The following is a 22,278-nucleotide window of genomic DNA, read 5'->3' as shown; positions in this document are numbered from 1 at the left end:
GCAAATTGGGGCTGTTCATTTAATCGAAAATCTGGTTTCGATTTCGATTACGGCTTCTAACGATTATGAAAAACCATTAATCGAGAGAAACGATTATTCCATCGTATACCGCCTCCTTTCCAGTTCCATGTGAAAGTGACTAAAAGATGTGCTGTAATGTAACTTCTGCAGCATGGGATGCGCATCATTCATATTTTTAAAAGCGCGAAAGAGCACGTGCTGTTGTGTGTGTGCGCGCTGCACTTAGCCTCGGAAAAGTATTGTGTGTGTGTGTGTGTTTGTGCGTGTTTGTGTGCGCGCGGTCTGCGCTCAGCCTCGGAAAGCAGAGCTTATGCACATCTAACCGTCTTAATGCGAGCGCTTTAATGGTCAATTACGTGCACGGTGTTTAGTGATCATTCATCAGGGTTCAACGCTAAAGATTTTTTCTACTGGTCCGATCAGGTCAGTGGTTCAGATTTTTACTTGCCCTACCAAAATTTTCACTGGCCCCACTAAAAAAAGGGAAGTTAATAGCTATTTTTAGAAACATATTTAAAATATGAGTGTGTCAAAAATAAAGTCTTTGAATCTAGAATTTCAATACTTCAAAACATGTTAATAAAAGTGTTATGCAAGCAAAAAGAGCAGAGGAAAATGTGGAGGTATTTTATTGCGGTTCAAAATTATTTAACAAAAGGTGGCTGACTTGTCCAACTGACGGCAAACTGTGCAAAACATCACTTTATTTTTTTTTGTCGCATTGTTCACAAGACGTTAGAAACAGACATTTTCTTTTAGCCTTATAATTTGATGTTGCCGCCATGTTGCTGTCTCTTCGCTGTATTGGTTGTTACCAGGTTACGGAAAAAATAGCATGCTCAAAACATCAAATCACATAAGAGGAACCGAAAAGCAATATGGTCTTGACGACATCACAGAGAAGGAAGTGTTTTAAGACTTAAAAGAACAAACTTAAAATGCACGCAATTGACAAATAGTCGCAGACAAATAAAATGTTAGTGACAAGGCAGCACTGTCCAAATCAGGCCAGTAATGATTCTGTCTACTGTCCCAAGCGTCTCTCACGCTGGCCCTGGGCCACCGGGCAGTCCTTATTGTTGAGCCCTGATTCATATTAATCCTCATTTATGTAATAAACAAGTTGAGAATCAAAAGACACGTGAAAGAGAAACCATATTGGAGCCGCACTATTCTTAAAGTGACAGCGTGCGATATTCCTGCTGCTGTTTTTATTATTAATCAAACAACAAAAGGACAAAATCCACTCGCTGCTCTTGACTGAAGGACTTATGTAGTTAAAGTTTTTTTCTTAGAGTGAAGATGCTTAAAGCACAGTTTAAACAGAACAGATTTAATATCTCATTTCAAATAACTGATTTCTTTTATCTTCGCTATGATGACAGCATATTATATTTTACTAGATATTCTTCAAGATACTAGTATTCAGCTTAAAGTGAGATTCAAAGGCTTAAAGGTGCAGTAGGTGATCTTTCACAATGCTAACAGCTTAGCATACATCTCTGAATCACAGTCCCTCCCCTGCTGTCTAGAGCCACGCCTCCTTGAACAGCAAAAGAACCCTCTCTCATGTGCTAAGGCTGATTTATACTTCTGCGTCAAACACCAGCGTATGCTACGGCGCTGACGCATAGCCCTTCGCCGTGGCCATCGCCGTCACTGACGTGCACCTCTCAAAAAAATGTAACTACACGTCGCAACGACGCGTAGCGTAAGCTCTGTGATTGGTCGGCTTGGTAGCGCTGACGAGTCTGGGCGGGACCGAGAGCCGCGCGAGCGATTGTTTACAAGTCCCGTGAAGGAGCTCCGGATGGAAAGTTTTGTTCTGTGTTTACCTCATTGTTAAAGTTGTTGCACGTCCGCCGGTTCCTGCCTCAAAATGAGCGAGTTTGAGCCACTTGTACATCCCGGAAGTGTTCAGGAAATGCAAAAAAGTAGCGAAGAAACTCGACACAGAGACAGATGAACACCTCACTGCCAAATAGCGTTTCGGAAGTGTTAATGCAGACCGACAGAGACAGCGCCCAGAAGTATAAATGCACAGCCACGCGCGTTGCCTGCGCCGTGGGTTACGCCGGTCACCCGACGCAGAAGTATAAATCAGGCTTTAAAAGCGACTAGTGCTTGTCCGCGGGGGTGCAAGCCAAACTGACATGCTATTTCAGAGTGAATATTTAGAGTTGCATGGTAAACAATATAGGGAGAGACTAGGCGTAATAGCGCTATTTACTTGTGTTTTGTTGTTAAACTAATTCAAATCTACACTATAGATGCTGTAAAAGGTCCCAATGAAACTGAAAATAGTCTAATCAATCTTTTATCGGAAGATTTTAGTGGCTGAACAACACTTCTGTGAAGATATAACCCGTTTGTAACAACAACATCACATCAGTTGCATGAAGCTAAAATAGTTTTAAAACAAAACATTACCTTTCTAAGAGAAATCCTTTCATCCTTTCCCCAGCATGCAAAGATAACTTCAATATTGATTCAGGTTTTTAAAAAGTTTTGATTCAGCAGGTTTTTGCCGATCTCGCGGGCGCGCGTGCCCTCTCTTGTGAACGCGCAGCACCAACATGGGTCGGCGGAGCTGCGTACAAACGCCTGCGCAGTTTTTCAAATCTGCATTTGCTGACAGACAGTCTGACCTGCTAATCGGAATTATGAGAGATGATAGTCCAACTCTATTTAATTGGATGAACATTTTTTAGTTCTATGCCTTACCCAAAATATAAAAATACATATAAATACATTTAGATCATTTACTGTAATCATTACTATTAGACTGTGAAGAGACTTTCAACCAGCACAACAAAAAATGCTTCTGAAGACAATCACCTACTGCAGTGGTTCTCAAAGTGGGGGTCGGGACCCCTTGAGGGGTCGCGGAACAATAAAGGGGGGGGGGTCGCCTGGTGATTTCCAAAAATCTACTTATTATTATTATTAGACCATAAGAATTACCATATTTTATCCATAACCAACTGAAGAGAAAAAAACAGTAGTTTATAGTTACTATAGTAGCTTATTTACTTGTTCTATTGGATTGCGACCCCTGGGGTAAATACATTATTTTAAAGACACAGCAATAGCGTCAGATGCAGCAGATTGATTTTATAACACCAGGTTAAACTTTCTGGCCCATTTACAGCACTGAAATACATTAAAAAATTGAACGAAGAATAGACTTTGGTCTATTGGTGTGTGTGTGCGCCATTACATGCAAGTTTTCTGTATTTATAACCACCTCAGGGGATATTGGGGGTCGCGAGTCACTGGTATTGTTATTTTAGGGGTGGCGTGCTGAAAAGTTTGGGAACCCCTGACCTACTGCACCTTTAATTAGAGTAAATAGGCAAGTCATTATGTAACAGTAGTTTCTTCTGCAGACATTAAAAAATATATATTGCTTAAGGGGGCTAAAAATATTGAGCTATTAAAATAGGTTTCAAAATATTTAAACCCGATTTTTTTTCTAGCTGAAATAAAACAAAAAAGCCTTTCTCCAGAATAAAAAATATTATAGGTAATACTGTAAAATATTGCTCTGTTAAACATAATTTGGGGAAATATTTATATTTATATAAAATTCACTGTAGGGCGAATAATTTTGACTTCAACTGATATTCGTTTTGAATAATCGTGATTACAATTATGACCAAAATAATCGTGATTATGATTTTCCCCATAATCGAGCAGCCCTAATGCTAATCACTGCTAAGGCTCAGAGCTGCCATGTGAGGTTTGTTTTTCAGCCTCCATTACTCACATTTTCACCCAAACATCAGGGTGTTGCTGTGTGTCTTGTCCTTGCTTGTCGTATTGTGTTACACGGCTGTTCTCCACAGCTGTCAGAGACCTGCACGAACACAGAAGAAGTGATTTCTGCATTCACTGTGTTAAAGAACTGAAATTACATTCAAATCATAGACAGATTTAGACAGACTTTTTTCTTTAAACGTGGCTGTAGTTGACATTATTAAGGGTGGAACTTCTTATTTGGTTAACGGAGAGAGAATACTAAGAATAAAGAAGTCATTGCAGCTCTTGATGGGACGTTCTGGAGAATGGCTCCAAAATGTGTTTTTGGTCATGGATTGCAGTTGATAGCTAAACAGAAACCGTGCTGTGTGTGCAGTTGACTGAATGGATTCACCATTGTTACACCAGTGTTACAGGAGCTAGGCTATATCGGTGCATTAAGTATAAAAATGAAATACTTTTCTGAGAAAATATGACTGCATTGCTGTTTTGTAGTCCATTCATAGGGCAGTCTGTCTGTCCATCCATCTGGCGATCTGTCCATCCGTCCCTCCATGGGTCTATCCATATCATCTTATTTTATCCATCCATCCTTCAGTCAATGCATCGATCCATCTGTCAATCCATCCATTGGGCAACCTGTCTGTCAATCCATCAATTCATCCATCCATCCGTCTTTCCATTCATTGGACAATTCGTCCATCCGTCCATCAATCGTTCCATCCATGCCATCTCATTCTATCCATCCATCCGTCAGTCAATCCATTCATCCGTCCGTCCATCTATCTGTCCATCCATTTGTCTATCTATCTGTCTATCTGTTTGTCTGTCTGTCTGTCCGTCGTCCATTTGGCAATCCATCCATTCATCCATCCATCCATCCATCAATCCATCTGTCCATCTATCCGTCCGTCCATCCAATCCATCCATCCATCCATCCAACCGTCTGTCCATCTATCGGGCAATCTGGCCATCCATTTATTCATCAGGCAATCTGTCCATCTGTCAATCCATCGGTCCATCCATCTCATTCCATCCATGTGAGTTTGTCACAGGGGCATAAATGAAATGTTGCTGAATAAAATTAACTGTCGAACTGCAGTTAAAGTGAAACACCTGAAACGACATGAAGCTCTAAAGAAAACATTGGATAGTGTGGTTATATAATGACGTTATTTGATCTATTTACTATAACATGAAAAATGGGAACATGAAAGGACTATTTACTGATATCCATGTAAACATAGTCAATGCAAACGAATGTCAAAATAAAAGGCTGCTGTGACTGACCCGGTTGTTTATCTGAGCATATGGGCAAATCAAATAGAGCTGGTAGGGTTTTTTTTTTTTTTTTTTTTTTTTTTTTTGGAAGCTGAAACCCACCCATGCTCTTTTCCCACCTCCTGCAAAACCCACAGTCGCCCCTCTCCTGCTGGCTAACCGTAATCTCGACCTCCTTATTCCACTCTGTCTGTGTGGTTCGTGCCTGTGCCTGCGGTCCCGTGCTTCTCAATGAAATTGTGGCTTATGAGAAGCTATTTTTAGAGCTGTAAATGGGGACGACATCTTCTGTCCAGACCCTAGAGACTGCGCACCATATCTCATACTCAGAGACACCACAGACTGATAAAGAATTGGATTTCGTGGCATTTGTATGAACATTCGCTAATTTAATTTAACTAATTAATAGCGGACTTATACATTTTTTAAAAGCAAGTGTCAGATTCAGAAAAGGAAAATTATTTAAGAAAATTTTATTTATTGTTTAGACCGAACGTCTCTAAATGTCATGAGGTGTAAACATAATTGTTTTATTTTTGGCAGCTGCTAATTGTTTTTTTTTAAAATATATTTTGATACAATTCTTGATATTGATTCTGACACTTTATCTTCCTGATAGTTTTTAATTTTCTATTTATCGTTATTTTTTATTAAAATTTATTTTGTATTAGTTATTTATTTATTTTTTGATCACTCTACATAAATTAATTTTAAAATGAGCTTTTAAGCATTTTAATAAAGTTTTTAATGACATAAATTATTATTAACCCTTTGAATGCCATTCTACTAAACGATTGACCGTATTTTAACTGTTTTAAATAATGACTGTTGAAGTCATTTAAAGAATGACTGTTTTAAATAATAGTTTACACACACAACATTGTTGGTTTACGAAAAATCAAACAAACATAATCCTGTTGGACTACTACGCTTGATTTTGGTTTTATTGTTAAAAAAAAGCACAAATATATTTTAAATGAGAGTCTGAAATATTTTATGGCATAATTAAACAAAAAAAAGTTGATTTAGTATTCAAATAATTTTTTCACTTTGAATATTTTTTTCATAAATTGGTCTTACACCTCATATTTTCAGATTTTTCACAGTATATGTAATAAGTCCTGTACTTTTACCATAAACCGACATGTCAACCATTTGGTAGAGGTTCAAATTTTAAACATTATGGAATGTGTTGGGGGGAAAAAAGCATTAAGTATGTTAACTAGCGACATTAGGCGTTAGGGGGCCCCGCGTCTTTGCGATTTTTCAATAATTGAAAATCCGGCAACCGCAATAATCAAACCCCTGGGAACAACTGAGGTCGGAACCAAAGTTCACATGTCTGTATTCTCTGAACTCCTCTCAAGCGGTGGACTACTTCATTCTGATTGCTTGCCGCCGAACCGCGTCATAGCTCATTACCATAAAGTTGACTTGATTTCAACTCTCCTCGACGCTCACACCGGAAAAGACTCCTCGCCGCCGGTTCTCATTGAAAATGAATGACTTACGGCTACTTTGACGCTCTTTCTCTCTTTCGGTGTCAGTTTGTGATTGCTCCTCAGTTTGTGAAGGCTTCCCCGCATTGTCACACCACCCCGCCCCCCTTCCCCACTCCTCAATTTGTGATCGCTTCCTCGTCGCTCCACTGATTCCCCCCATCCCCTGAGTTTGTGATCGCTCCACACTGCTCAATGAATACAAACCTAACAGATCACTCAGATCATTACCATCATATAAACTAAAAATTCCAAGAGTTCAGTCAAAGCAGGGTGAATCAGCTTTTAGCTACTACATGCCCGCTGCTGAAATCAGATTGCAGAAATGATCAGATGTGCTCCAACATTAGGCACATACAAGTCAAGACTGAAAACACATCTGTTTAGCTGTGCCTTTACTGAATGAGCACTGTGCTACGTCCCACATATCACACTATAACGACTTTCTTCTTTTTTTTCATTCTTTTATAACCTGTTTTAACACATTTTTATCTGTTTTTAATCATTTTATTATTTGTTTTTATTTTTTTGTACTTGTCTCGTTTATTCCTGTGTATGTAAAGCACTTTGAATTACCACTGTGTGTGAAATGTGCTATATAATTAAACTTGCATTGCCTACTTTATTTTATTTTTTATTTAAATTTAAAAAAATATATTTTTTTAATTTAATTTTTTTATTATTTTAATTAGATTTATTGGAGTTATTTTTATAAATTTACATCACTTTATTTTGTAATGAGCATTTTAGCACATAATAATATTTTTAATGACACAGAAAAATAAAATATTCTTAAATAAAAATATCTTGAGACTTTATTTAAGGTGTTTTTAGGTCAGATGTATCTTAAATAAATATTAAAAATTATATGAGGACTAAACCATTTTATAAAAGACCTTTGACACGCAAGAGGCCACAGCTTGTGCATAATATGTTGGGGTCTCGGAGTTTGCTGAGGGGGTCCCTGAAAGGTGGATTGAACAATGAAAAGAGGTCTGAAAAGTTTGACAGGTTTGTTTGAGAGACGCTCGCATGAGAAAATGAAAATGTTCAACAATACAGAGCTTCAATGAAACCCCCCACTGTGTCAAGCACACTCTTTTTTTTTTTTCTCTCCTCAGTAAAGCACTGCAACTTCCCCAGAGACCGTTGGTATATAGAAACCAATGTAGTTTAGTCTCAAGGCACGTTGAACGTCTTTCTCAAAAGAGATGCGTACAGGCTTCATTCTGCTGCAGCGAGTGAAGAAAGAGCATTCTGGGAGAACGATGCGGCTCAGCGTCTCTTTATGTAAGCGATCGCCCGAAGGCCAAACGCTGCTTTGTGAAAGAGAAGAGGTGGCGTAGGAGCGGATGACTTGTGTTGAATGCACATTATCTTAAAAACATGCCATTTTTTTCATACATTCTTCAGTTTTTTTGCTTTCTCAAGTACTTTACCACTGTCTGATACCCTTCCTCTCCTCTATGCTTCTCTGTCTCTCTCCTCTTTGATCCTCAGCCTACTTTACTCCTTCAGCACGTGGTGTTCCCTCTCAAAACACACTTCTGCTTTGCAGTGGGAAGCTGTGCAAAACGAGGACATATTTTACTAGCTTCTCTGTGGTGCTGATGAAGTGTGACAGAGCTTCTGTCAAGACTGTCACTCAAATCAGTTCACACACACACACACACACACACACACACACACACACACACACACACTCTGCTCTCCTGAAAAATGAGTTCGCTTTCAGATCCAATAGTATCTGGATGCAGCCTTTATGATGCAAGCTGAGACTGCATCACTCAGCGATGCAATGTTAGACACAATGCACTCAAATGGAGGTAGTGACGTCACGGTGACGGGTAGGGTTAGGGGTGTGGTTAGGTGAGCCCATTAAAAAGCATTGGATGCAGCCCAGATTGCACTGCACCAGGTCTGCAGCCAGACCCCTCTCTTCAGATCACTAACAGGAATTTGTATCAGTTAGGAATGCTCATAATAATCAATCAATCAGCCGAGAGTGCGTTTTTAACCAATTAATGGTATTAGTTAAGCGATAAAAAAAAAAAAAAAATTACTTTAAATATTTTTTAAGTTTGGCTGCTTAAGGGGCCGATCACTCCGAACACATTATTTTGCGTAGAGACGGCCATATTTTGAATTGTTTACTAACGACCGAGAACTAGGAATGCACATTTCGGTTAATTTTGCCAACTGTCAAGCCCTTCTCGTTAACCAAATCTCAACCGTTACCTGTCAGATTAATATTAACTTGGATGACTGGATCCAAGACCAGCGACGAGATGATCCCAAGGATTCCATATCCGGGACCAGGCCATATCCTGAGCTGCTGCTGTGCTGATGGTCGTGGGGAGTGGAGAACATTTGTCTGATTCCAGCGACGCTCCAGGGACAGACGAGTCTTCGCTGAGGCCATCTTCCAGCCTCCACCACGGCGACTAAAGCCCTGCACAAGACTTTTGGCCAGCGGAGAAATTAAAATGGTCGTGCCCAACTTAGTCTGGTTCTCTCAAGGTTTTTTTTCTTCACTCCCATCAGGTGAAGTTTTTTTTCCCTCTCCGCTGTCATCACTGGCTCGCATAGTTCAGGATTGATAGAGCTACGCTTCGATGAATTTGCTCTTCAGTGTTTGAACTCTCAGTAATGATTAAATCACACTGAACTGAGCTAAACTAAACTGAACTGAACTTAAACACTAAAAACTGAACCACACTGTTCCAGTTACTATGATCATTTATGTGAAGCTGCTTTGACACAATCTACATTGTAAAGGTGCTATACAAATAAAGCTGAACTGAATTGAATTGAATTGAACTTAATATTTAATTAATAATTAGCATGTCTATTTTGTGTGACATTAAATATTGCATTTTAAAATACTGATTTATTTTAACATGCGAACAGCAGCATACAGAACATAATAATCCTAACATAACATAACATCTTCACACACCTGCTGTGTTTCCAACAACATAGAAAAACAGAATAAACTAAATTAAAAGAATAAAATAATAAGGCCTGTCTTAGATATTTTCACTTAAATGACAAGTTTAGATTACAATATGAAAACACAGACTGAAATCTTCTATAGAACCGCTGTAGGCTGTTTTTTTTTTTCAATCATGTTTTTTTTTCCCTCCTTCAAATAAAAATAGCAAGCTACCTCAAATTGATGGCTTTATTAAATTAACGATCCGCGGTTAATCTTGTATCATAAACCTCTGTCAACATTTTTAATAAAAGTCATTAGTTTAAAGGTTATGTCTTACGATTATGACTTATTTTCTCCGTCTCACTCGTGGACAATGACAATGACGATGAACCTTAAGGGTAATTTGTATGTTGAATTATAGGTTTTCATAGCATACCTGTATAACAACTTTGTTGTTTACATATGAGATTGCATTAATTTGCATACATATTTTATAAGCTATGTTTTTTTGTCAATGTTTAACACCTTGTGACTAAATAAAGAGTGCCAATGTGATCCTGCACACCAACGTGCAAAACGACAGACAAAAAAAAAAGTCATTTTTGAAAACCCCTCATGCTCATTTTTTGTTTTGACGCATCGCATCAAAACCTTCTCCATCAGTTAGATTGGCACTTTTGTTCACTGTTTTTAATCATTTTAAACTTTTGTTGAGCTGCTGAAGTTACAGTAAACAGCACTTGGAGGCGCTTAAGCGCAAAACTGTCAATGTGTGTGTACATTGAAGAAGACACCCAGAGGCGATATGAACATGGAGCTGCTTATTGCACTGGTGAACAATAATCATTTCTTCATCGCTACAGTTGGAGCTGCTACTTGAACCATCCATGCGTGTTCACATCACCAGTAACTTTAACAACAAGCGTGTCAACTTTCTGTCTTCTTTTTCTGTGTTACAAGCGGGTGTCAGAAGCTTAAAGTTGTGTAGCGCCATCTAACATCAAGGAGGCATTTTGCATACTCTTCTGCTCTCTATGGGTTTGAATCTGGAAAAATGTCTCAAAACGCTGACGATTTTTTTGTTGTTGTAAATGTCACTAGGAAATGACTGAAACAGCTGACCTGTATTGTGCGTGAGCGTTGCTTTCGATGTTGTTATAATTTTAATATTTATTAATATTGTGATATTCAAGATTTGTAAAGTCATAAAACTCTAGATAACTAGAAACTGTGACAACAAGCCTCTCCTCCATCATTAAAAGTTCTTCAAAGTTTCATTCATTCATTTTCAAATTGCACTTGGATTTGTGACAGCTATAGCAGCAACAATAATCATATTAATACATTATTATTTTATTTGATTAAATTGTTTTTTCTGAATGTTTTTTTTTCTTTTTTTGTTTTTTTTTCTTCCTTTTTTTTATTTGCCTGTATTTTGTTATCGTCTTTTTGTTTCACCTTATTTTAAATTTTGGGTGTTTGTTTTTTCTGGTTTCATTGACTTTTTAGTCATGCTTGTTAATGCGGATGTCGAGGAGTTACACAGCTGTAACATTTGATAACTGACCACAACCTAAAAATAAGAACTTACCACTGAGTACTTGTCTTGCTCAACTGGTTTTTGCAATGGCAGTTCAGTTTGATCAAAATCTATACAATACACAAGACATGTCACTCGTGCAGTTTTAAATTAGAAAAGTGTAACGGTCAATATAGCAAAGGAAGCCCCACCTACTAGTACAGGAGTCAATCATTGATCACTATAGACTGACGTTTCTCCGTGGGAGAAGCTCGAACCATACGTGTGCTTTTAAGACACCAAATTAGTCAACAAATGCATTGGAATCTCAACGAATATTTGCTTCACAGACATGAGAAATGTATCCATATAAAGCTGTACTTTTAAATGAACCAACTACACTTGAAAACAAAAGTTTTTGGTTTTGTAATCTGTGTAAAATGAATGCGAGGTACAGTCCATCCTGTCAAACACACAACACATGACAGCAGCTACTCAAACACCCACAAACTTATAAACAAAGAGTCGCTATCATTTCCGGAGGAGATTTGCCATAAGGACCATGGTTGTGACTTACTTCAGAAGAGCAGCATGATGAGACGAAGCATTATCCAGAGGATGATAATGTGTAACCCTGCCATAAATTAGGTTGGTGTCGCGATCTCGTTCTTTTCGAGTGCGCATTTCCACCAGTGTTGCGTCTTAAACTGGCATGGCAAAATGTGTGTCATTGCTATTGTTCTACAGTGTGTACAACTGTTGGCCAGGAGCAGATATTCAGATATGGTAATTAGCATTTGGCTTAAACCTTTAAGTAGTCGACCAGACATAACACACTGGGTCATTTGGCCAACCAGAGCCGAGCATTAAATGCTTAAATGACTGAAGGCTTAAATGAGACTATTATGTGAAGATTTTTTTTCCTCAGAGTTTAGATAATGTTAAATTTTACCAGATGACTTAATAGCTCTGTTTGGAAGGAATTCATTCATTTAAAATCAATTGGGCTGATTTTATAGGAGAGTGAGTGATGTATAAAACAGATGAATAAGACAGAGCAAAGATAAAAGTGAAATTAGCAGTGCATTATGGTTTTCTGGGAAATCGTACAGTATTTGGGTGCAGAAACTGAATAATTAAATTGTAAAATTACACTGCATGGCCTTCATTGTTCAAATAATTCAATAAAATTCATCTTTGTTAAGGCAACAAATTGTACAATTTTCAACAAACTCTACTAATTTTCCCACTAACATTTAAACGCCACTGAGCATGTTCTTAAACATAGCTGACCATTGCGCACAGCACATCAAGTGCAAATATCGACACTAGAGCATTTCAAAGCCACGTAGATCAGTTGATCCATCAGTGGATCACTCGGTAGTCAGCTCATTGACAGACCAGCTGATAGACGCGACTTTAAAATGCTCCAGCGTCCTCTATTTGTGTTTGCACTTAGTGAACCGCGGTGAACTAATGACCATTGCGGCCAATCATTTCTGTAGATCATGTGAACACAATGGCCAGTCAGCTGTTTAAGAACACTCTCAACAGTGCTCAAATGTTATTGGAAAGTGGATGTTGTTTTTTATTTTATCAGTTGATACCGAATTATACCGATTGGTATCGAACTTGATACATTTAACAACGCTAAAATGCCTGTTATTGGTCCCTTGATGTCTCTTGTTTACTCATTTTGTTCAAATGTTATCAGGAGTCACGATCTCTGCTCTTATGCTTTTCTTCCTTCCTGAAAGGAAGCTAAATCTCCTTTCCTTTATGATGCTGGGAGATGCAGTACAATAGATCAAGAGTAAAGTGCTTGCCCTTGGAACCTCTATTCGTATGTGCATTTCATGTTTAGACTTTACTCTTATGATATCATGGAAGCCCCTTCTCCTTTTCAGATCTGAGATACAGTGAGGAAATTACGTATTGAACACGTTACCATTTTTTCTCAGAAAACATATTTCCAAAGTTGCTGTTGACTTAAAATGTTCCTCGGATGTTGGAAACAAACAAAGAAATCCATACATGCAAAGAAATTAAATCAAATTTGTTTACAAATGAAGTTATGTGTAGGGCCACACGGAATCTGCACAGGCAGAATTCCCTAGATTTTTAGCCCATCATTGATTCTGTTTATTTACTTCTGTAAATGTGTGTAAATTTATATTTATTCTTTTTTTAAATTAATTTCAGTAATATTATTGACTGATATGAAATTATTCATATAATTCCTTTACACTACAGTGTGTACACAGTAATATATTCTGTCTTTTAGTTGATATGTTATATAGAAGACTTGCTTTGTTTGCCAAATAAAGTGGATCTAATTGGATTTGTATTGTAAACATTAAATACAAGTTAAAATAGTGTTACTTTTTATTTCATTTATTAAGGTTTTAGTGATGATACTCCTTAATCATTCTGCATAAATCTGCACAGAAATAGCAGAAAATGTCCGCAGATACCGTCTGGCCCTTGTTATGTGTAAAAAAATAAAATGACACAGGGAGAAAGTATTGAACACAGACAGCAAGTAGTTATTCAGCAACCCTCTGCCCTTCCTCTTTCTAAATTAATTTTAGCTGCTTCAGTCCAACCAGGGTGGACATTTTAGCAAAACAATAATCCAAAAACAAGTCAAGTAAAAGTCTTGAATGCTTTTCTAACAAGGAGAATCAAGCTGTAGAATGGCCCAGCTAATCACTTGAATCCAATATAAAATACAAATTAAAGATCAGATTTGATAGTTGAAACCCACAGAACCATCACAGGGTTTCCGTGGGCTCTTAAAAAGTCTAAAATTTAAAAATCTAAATTTCAGGCCTTAAAATGTCTTAAATTCGCTGTTCTAGGTTTTAAATATTTTGCACAGGTCCTATTTTCTGCGTCCCTGTAACGCTACATCTAATGCTCATTTACATTCTTTTATGTTGTTGCTTGTTTTTTGTGGTGTTGTAGTATTTGTTTACTAGTCCAATTGTAATTTGCGTTATTGCAACTAAAAATGAAACCAACATGCAATAGCTATCAGCTTTCTGTTATTGAACTCATCGCTAACGTCATCGCTGTGTTTTGCGGAGGTTCGCTTTGGGTGCGCGACATGATTTCAGCTGGTGGAGCTCACCAAATGTTTTAAGACGCCGCGTCTCAAGTTCACGTGACGCCGCTTTTCATTTCAGGTGAATATGAAACATTTGGAAGAGATTTCGTCTGAAACGTGTACGACTGTACATATACCTTTATGATCCGTCCATGCATGATCATAGGAAGAACCAGATAACCTAATTCTTGGCTAACAATTGCAACAGCAGTGGGAAAGGAGAAAAGTTTTTGTAAAATTTTGGAAAAACTCAAAGGAATAAGTTTGTTAAAACAAAAATAGAGGCCATGCAAAAGTGGAGACCCAGGTGCTTTTATCATTACAGAATATGTTTTTCTACCATTCACAGGTTTTACACTGTATATATGACAATTTTGAATTCAAAACAATTTAATAAATACACACTTAAATTAAGGAAGAAATTATGTCTTTGATAACTGGAAAGGAGTATTTCGAAAGGAGGATTTATATCGGTTTACAACATACTGATGGCCTGTTTTTCTAGGCTTTATTGGTGATAATGGTCAGGAATGTTGGACTATTGTTGCCTTTTAAGCTTATAAGCAGTGCACAGAAACTAGCCAGACAGTAATGTGTCAATTGTGGGGTGGGAAAAATAAAATAAAAAAAATGTCAGTATTTGCTTTTATTCTTGACATAATAAAATATATAATTGTTGAGCAACCCATGTTCTCTTGCCATTTATAATTAACTGTATTTAGGTAGAAGGCTGTCCGGGATATAAACAAAAGCAAGTGATGCATCAAAGTTTGATTTGAATGTTTATAAAATCTTTATAATCATTAAAATTAATAAATCCAATAAATCATAAAATTCACTTATAAATTCTGAATATAATAAAAAAAACTATTAGTTTAAAAATCTTCAATGATATTAATGATATGACGTATTTCTGGAAACTTACAACTTCTCTGTTTATCCGTCTGACTTTACAGTGGGTTTCTTTTGACTGCCACTTGTCATTTAAAAGACTTTCTCAATGGTGTACGCATCAAGTATAAAACCCTTGTCTGTTTCGTAAGGTGCACGATGCGGCGTCAGCCTTAAGATGTTTGTTTGTTTGTTTGTTTTTTCCTGTAGTTCAATGGTGCATCTCCTGTCTTTAGTACTGTTCAATTTGAAGATATTTTTTTACCACTAATTTTGTGATTTTTGCATTTTCTCTGTGTGTGGATGTTTTTGATTTTGTGATATTAAATTTAACACTTAATGGTGTAAAAAATGTCTTTAAAAGGTCTTAAAGGGCACATATGGTGAAAAATCTACTTTTCAAGCTGTTTGGACACACATGTGTGTAGGTGTAGTGTATAGACCGTCATATTGGGGTGATATAAACACACCCAGTCCTTTTTTTTCAATTTAACCTCAGAAAAACGGTGGACCAAATGGATCGGTTTTTAGATCAGCCGCAACTTGACGAAGAAGTGCAGTCCCCCCGCCCACCAATATTGATTGACTGGCGCGTATCACCATATCCTTAGTTTGTTGTTTCACATCCGCCATTGTCAACGTGTGAGTCAAAGCGCTGTCACTAAAGGAACACCCTTGCTTTATTTTTAGATGTAAGGCTTATTGGGCTCAACACAAGATCAACATTTACCACATGATCGCTGTAATCGAAATTATTGTTGATAACTGTCCGCTGCGCCCAGCCACGATTCGGGAAACTATATTTCTATATTTCTGCCACACCACAAAGCGTCATCTGAATAGTTTCATTTTAAATAACATCCGAATGTGCGTGTCTGGTGTGCCGTGCTCCAAGCGGGTCATCCAGTGCCTCAGTCAAAGTTAATTCAGTGTGCGTGGTTATTAGTCTTGGTGTACAAGCTCGGCACTTTAAACTAGCACACAGTTGGCTGTAAAACTATACAAAGACACACATGATTTTGTACTCTCTGCTTAGTCTGTGTCCGAGTCGTACATGTACGGCTGAATGCTGGTCCTCTCACTTATGTTGCTTCTCTCTGTCTGCCTGTCTGTTGCCAAACACAGCCTGGGAGCTCTTGGCTCCGCCCCCTTGTTACCTTGGGCGGGAAGTTGAAACTTATTTTCATGTGAAGCAACACACCCCTAAAACAGTGAGCTGTGTACACGCCCCCAAATAAACACTTTTTAACACATTATAATAAAAAAATCTTTACTGTGTTTTGAACCTAAACTGGCACACTCAGAACAACCATAATATTAAAATGAAATCATAAAAAAGGGGTAATTTATGTGGCCCTTTAAGTTTGACATTATGATATTCTCAGAAACCCTGCATTAAGATTCTTAAGCCGTACTCACACCAGGTACAGTTCCCTCGAACCAGGCCAAAGCATGCTTGTCCCCCCTCCCGTCTCCCCCGACGGCCCGCACTCACACCACAATCGGGCCTCGGCACGCTTACGTCATCGATGCTGCGCTGTTCAGTGAGAAATGCTGTCACTCAGCAGCACAGCGAAGATTTCTCTAGTTATATCATTTCAGTCGGTTTGATATGCAGTGACATGCAGTCAAATATTTCGCCAAACAGGCCTTAGGGATGCGGTGACACACAGTCAGATATTTCGCCGAACAGATCCGCCACTTTTGGCGCTCATAAACAATCATAAAGCCCTCTTGCTGCAGGAATGAGGAGGTCTGCTGAAGGCGCGCAGCTGTCGTGCAGTGAGGAAATGCGTATTTAATAAGCTAAGGCAGTTTGCGTTCACTGAACAGTAAGAATGATTAATAAATCGATATGAAACAGTCCCTTAAAAGTCACATATCGCTTTCAGTTTCGGGCTTTGGCGCATTTTGCACTCACACTACAAACGTACCGCCCAAGTCCCAAGTGAACCGCGTTCAGGCCCACCTCTTCCAACTGGAAGCGGCCAAGTGAACTGTGCTTGAGCCCTATTCAGTGCACTCACACTTCTCAAACGATCCGGGAAACGGGCATGGGCACGGTACGGATGGCATAGTGTGAGTAGGCCCTTACACTCTGTAAAAGTCTGTGAAAACTCACACCTGAGCAATGCATGTGATTTCATTTTCTAAATGAGAGAGGCGTCTTTAAACTGCCATCACCAAAAAAAGCCTTTTATATAAAGTTATATATAATATATATATATATATAATATATATAAAGTTAATTTCAGTAGTTCAAAACTTTTCTCCTTGTGTCATTTCATTGTCATTACACACAACTACTTTTATTATAATTAAAACGTACACATTATATATATATATTTTTGTTATATTTAATTTTATGTTTGTGTTGTTTGAGCTTTTACCAAAATCCGGTTTAATTCCATGTCAACAGCTCCTTTAGTAACATTATTCCCGGGAAAAAACACGTTCAATACTTATTTCCCCCGCTGCATATAGCCGAAATCAAACCGCTGTAGAACCTCAGTCAACATACGTGTCTCATATTCGCCTGGTGTAGCTAAAACTGTTCTACATGTTTTCGAGTAGTTAGTCATCTGCCTAGCGATGACTGTATGATGTGCTGCTAAATTGGGTTTATGAGGCTGGAATTGAGTTTTTGTTTTCTTCTATTCAGTTTCCATGGTGATGGGCATCCCCACAGTGAAGCGGAAAGTGAAGTCATACCTGTCAGAGACGCTTCATTCGCTCATCGATAAGCTGTCGGCGGAGGAGAAGCTGGATTGCGTCATCATAGTGTTTGTAGGAGAGGTGAGTGTTTTTGTGGTTTGCAGAAGCGTGCATGTGTGAGAGCACTGTGGCGAGGCCTGGTTTCCTGTGTGTGAAGGCCTACAGTAAACAGCTAGTTGTAAAGGAAACGATTGAGTTGTGCTTACTCGCAAACACTGACAGTTGGCTCTCAATGACTCTACAGGCTCACACGCACACACATATACAACCACAGATAGACAATCACCACTGATCTCTCATCTAAACGCTTTTGTGTGCTTTCACCCACTGGAGGGGGTAGGCGGTCTGCAACCAGCGCCTCCCTGGCTGCAGGACCTGGCGGCTGCCAGCCCTCATCGGACTACATCCATATCCCCTGTTCCCATCCCACTTGTCAATGTTGTGTCTTTTCCGTGTGCTTTCATGTGCTAGATTGGGCTGTATTTCTCCCCATCTCAGGCCCCGTTTACACTAATGTGTTTTAGTTTGAAAACGCGTAAGTTTTGCTACGGTTACGCTATCCGTCCACTCTACACCGGAGTTTTGGAGCACCGAAAACAGAGCATTTTGGAAACACTGGAGAGGCTGTTTTCATTCTAAAAACGCTGCTGCTCCGTCTCAGTGTGGATGAGGGAAAACGGAGACATCTGAAAACGGATGCGGGACTGCCGAGATTCGCTACCTGATTGGGGCTTTTGCGTCATTGCGTATCCTTCCCTTATTCGTCAAGCTTCTATCACATGACTATAAGACATGTAAACAACAACATGGGCACAGAAATGGGAGCGTTGTTTGCACTATTGTCTGTTTTAGGCGCCATTGTGCAGTTATTCGTTTGTTACGTTTAGTAACAACTCGACCTCATCGTCTGTCCACAAAAATACCTCTCTTGCTTTCTTTGCCATCGCGTTCTTTGTTCAACTGGCGTTTGTTGACTAACAATAACCACGAGACACATGCTTCCTGTTTATACTAGAACGCAAATGCCCAGAGTGCGCGAATGGTCACGTGATATACATTTTTGGTGGTGTAGTGTGGACGGAGATATGTTCATAAACACTAGGTGAAACCAACCCAAGCTCATTCTGAAAACGTAGTCCCGCGGACATTTCTGGAGACAGCGGAATACGTCCCGGGGGGTACGTACGGCCGTGTTTATTTTTTTTCCAAGCGAACGCTGCGGGGCGGTGTGACGCTGTTCCCTTTCGCGTCGCCTTACCTCCTTGTGGAGGGCTTCCCCGCTTCAAACCGTTTGTCCACTCAGCTCACCGTGTACGTCGGCAGGCTCGAGATGCAGAGAGGAGTCGACCACGGCGAAGTCCGGGTAAGAGCGGTTCCAGCAATCAGGTAAGACGAAAACAGAATCCCAAAAATTAAGTGAACGAGTTTTGTGACAGGGTGAGAAGCATCTGAGGCATCTGAGGTGCGAAAAAGCGCACAACAGCAGCCTCTCGCTGATTCGCAAAAACAAAAACTCCCGCCGTACCTACCCGCCGGGACGTATTCCGTGGTCTCCAGAAACGTCCGCGGGACTACGTTTCCACAATGAGCCCGGGTTGGGTGAAACGCTAGTGTGGACGCGGATCGTTTTTGTTTCAATTTCACTATGCGAAAGTATATGTGACAAATAAAGGCCTGATTTGATTTGAATTCTGACTTCATATACATTTTTTTAAAATCTGTCAAATTAAATTAAATCAGAAAAATACAAACAGTTAATAAAAAACTTCATGATTCATTTAAGTGCAAGGGAGATGTGAGGTAACATAACACAGAAAATGATTAACCGTAGGAAGTCTAAAATCAAATCTGATGTTTTTAAAGGGGTTAACTCTTATTTAGAAGATGCAAGCATTAAGCTCTTGCAGCTTCTCTGCTCTGTGTTGCATCTCCGCTTGATGTTCAGTGTAAGGTCTGGGCTTTGAGAGCATCAGCGTCTTTGTGAATGGCTGAATTGGGTCAGCAGGGTTTGTTGTTTGTTGTCCTGTTGCCACCCGTGGAGGGGTGCGGGCGGTTCACGCTGAGAACAGGAGTCTGGATGTTTTCATGCTGCTGTCTGAAGGGCAGAGCAAGAGGAACAGGCATGCAGACATACCCGGCAGGATTTGTCTCTCGCTTTATCTGCTGCCACATTGTGTTGGATGTCTGAACACGGAGTGGGAGGAAAATTGTTCTTGAGTTAAGTCTAAAGGCTCTATAATGAGTTATACTCTTAATGAGTTATACTCTTAATGAGTTATGAGTGTGTTTAGAGAATAAACCAATCAAGGTCTCATCTTTCATTCCCTTTAAGAGCCAGTTGCGTAGCGCCATAGTGCATTTGCTATTTACATGACAGACTTTGTAAGTGGAAAAACTGAGCATTTCACTAACAAGAAAACAGTTAAACAGAGCATCTGCAGTGCGAGAAAGAGAAATGAGCCTCCCCATTATCTACTTTCACTTTCACTTTCACTCTCGTGGATAGGGAAACCTTGTACGCAACGACATTCATTAGCCTATAAATAATTAATTTTGTTTTTTAAGCACAAATATTTGTGTCAAAACTGTTTCTAAATTCAGTTCTAATTTCCAGCAATAATAACGAAGTGTGTTTAGAAAAACTGAGTTATATCCAAATACACATGCTGTGCCCCATATGGTCTAAAACCTGACAGGTGGACAAATCTAAGCTTGTTTTAAATAAAACAAATATAAATACTCATATAATAAATAATACTGCTAATAATAATAACATTATACAAAAGCAAATTGTTTTGAATAATCTGAAAAAGCCCCCGAGATGAAGAAGGCATGAAAGTATGAATTTTATATTTATTTAGGCTAGAAAATAATGTTTTGTAGAATTTTAGTCCTTTATATTTATATCCTATATATATCCTTAATATTTTAATTCTTTTTCATATGTAAATATATTTGTGTATTGCTGTACATCTTGTCTGTATTAAGCAGTGTTTAAGCGAGGCGCACTACTAACGCACTCTGCGCTGGACAACAGACCAGCTTTGTTCTGGTCTATAGATCAGTCTATTAAAGTTTCTCAAAATAGCAACGTGCCAGCAATGAGCCTCAACACACCTTCCTATTTTAGACCAGAACGCCTATGGGCGCACATATGAGCGCAAATGCATTTGCTATTTAAACAGTAGCCCCTTTCACACATACAGACCTTTCCGGAAAATTACCGGCAATTTTCCGGAAAGGTTGTATGTGTGAACAGGTCCTTTTTGAAAATACCGGTAAATTCGTTCTGGCTATTTTCCGGAAAGAGATGTTGTAACATTACCGGCAATTTGCCGGAATGCTGCGCTGTGTGAACGCAGAAGGAATATTTCCGGAATAAGCGCGTGCACGTCTAGAACGTGCTGACGTAAGACTTCTGCTTTAGCCAATCACAACAGTCAGACGCATTTACGTCCGCGCGGTTTATGAGAATAAAAGCCTTTGAATATTTTCCCAGACGCATTTAGCTGCTAGAAGTTAGTCAGATAACGTTTATATGTTCTTCTTAATGCCAACTGTGCAAATAATCATCGATAAGATGCTTATGATAAGCCGTTGTTTGTTTACCTTCAAGCTTTGCGTGTGCCCATGAAACAGCCTGTGAGCGGCAGCACACGCACATATTATGAACATCTCGACATGCGAATATGATCCTGTGAAAGTTGTTTACAATATTGATCATCAAAAGAGTTTGTAATTTAGTCAAATGTTTACAAATACAAGCGCAGCCGTTTAAAGCTCATTTGTGGTGAATGATGTCAGAATTTACCGGTATTTTGGAATGGATGTGTGAATGCTCTTTTCCGGAAAATTTCCGTAACGTCCTCACCTGTGTGAACAGCGCTTTTTAGAACATACCGGTAAAGTCGTTCCGTAAATTTTCCGGATATTTTCCGGTATCACTGTGTGAAAGGGGCTAGTGGCTCAAACCGACTCTTGCGCCAAGCTGAAACTAGAAAACAACAATTGCGCCGTGTGTATGATAGGGCCCTTGCTGTTAATGTATTGTTTATATTTAGGCCTGTCATGATATCTATATTTGTTGTACGATATATTGCACCAAAATATAAACAATATTAAACAATATTATCGTCATTTAAAGACCCTTTTATACCACTCGTTTTATAATGCCAGAATGACATTATAATAGCATCACAATGCATGTACACTCTTCCAAAAAACACCTAATATTTTATTCATAAAACTATTTCATTTAATCGTAGTCCTTTTAACAATTTAATAATGAGGCTTCGGAATCAGAATATGAAAACAAATCTACTAAACAAATATTTTAAACAAAAAAAGCGCAAGGTAAAAAGTAACAGAGGCTGTGATATCTCCTACCAGATTTATTTTTAGTTGTCAGTCACCCACATGAAAATATACTAAAGCAATTCAGTATTTTTTCATATATGGGCGATATACAGTTCAAGTCAGAATTATTAGCCCCCCTTTGAAATTTTTTTTCCTCTTTTTTAAATATTTCCCAAATTATGTTTAA

The 22,278-nt window shown here is 38.7% G+C and overlaps 1 protein-coding gene across 2 annotated transcripts in view; it reads left to right on the top strand.

Annotated features, from left to right (window-relative positions):
- mgat4a (alpha-1,3-mannosyl-glycoprotein 4-beta-N-acetylglucosaminyltransferase A) overlaps positions 1-22,278 on the top strand; it is a 122,140-nt gene that overhangs the window by 61,397 nt on the left and 38,465 nt on the right. For both annotated transcript variants that reach the window (XM_068223540.1, XM_686404.8), the window contains exon 5: positions 17,683-17,816. In XM_068223540.1, coding sequence (XP_068079641.1) covers positions 17,683-17,816 — 134 coding nt within the window. The remainder of the gene's footprint in view (positions 1-17,682; positions 17,817-22,278) is intronic.

Source organism: Danio rerio, chromosome 9 (genome assembly GCF_049306965.1).
Source record: "Danio rerio strain Tuebingen ecotype United States chromosome 9, GRCz12tu, whole genome shotgun sequence".
NCBI lineage: Eukaryota > Metazoa > Chordata > Actinopteri > Cypriniformes > Danionidae > Danio > Danio rerio.
The sequence above is the reverse complement of the archived record's forward strand: the minus strand, read 5'-3'. Positions and strand labels throughout refer to the sequence as shown.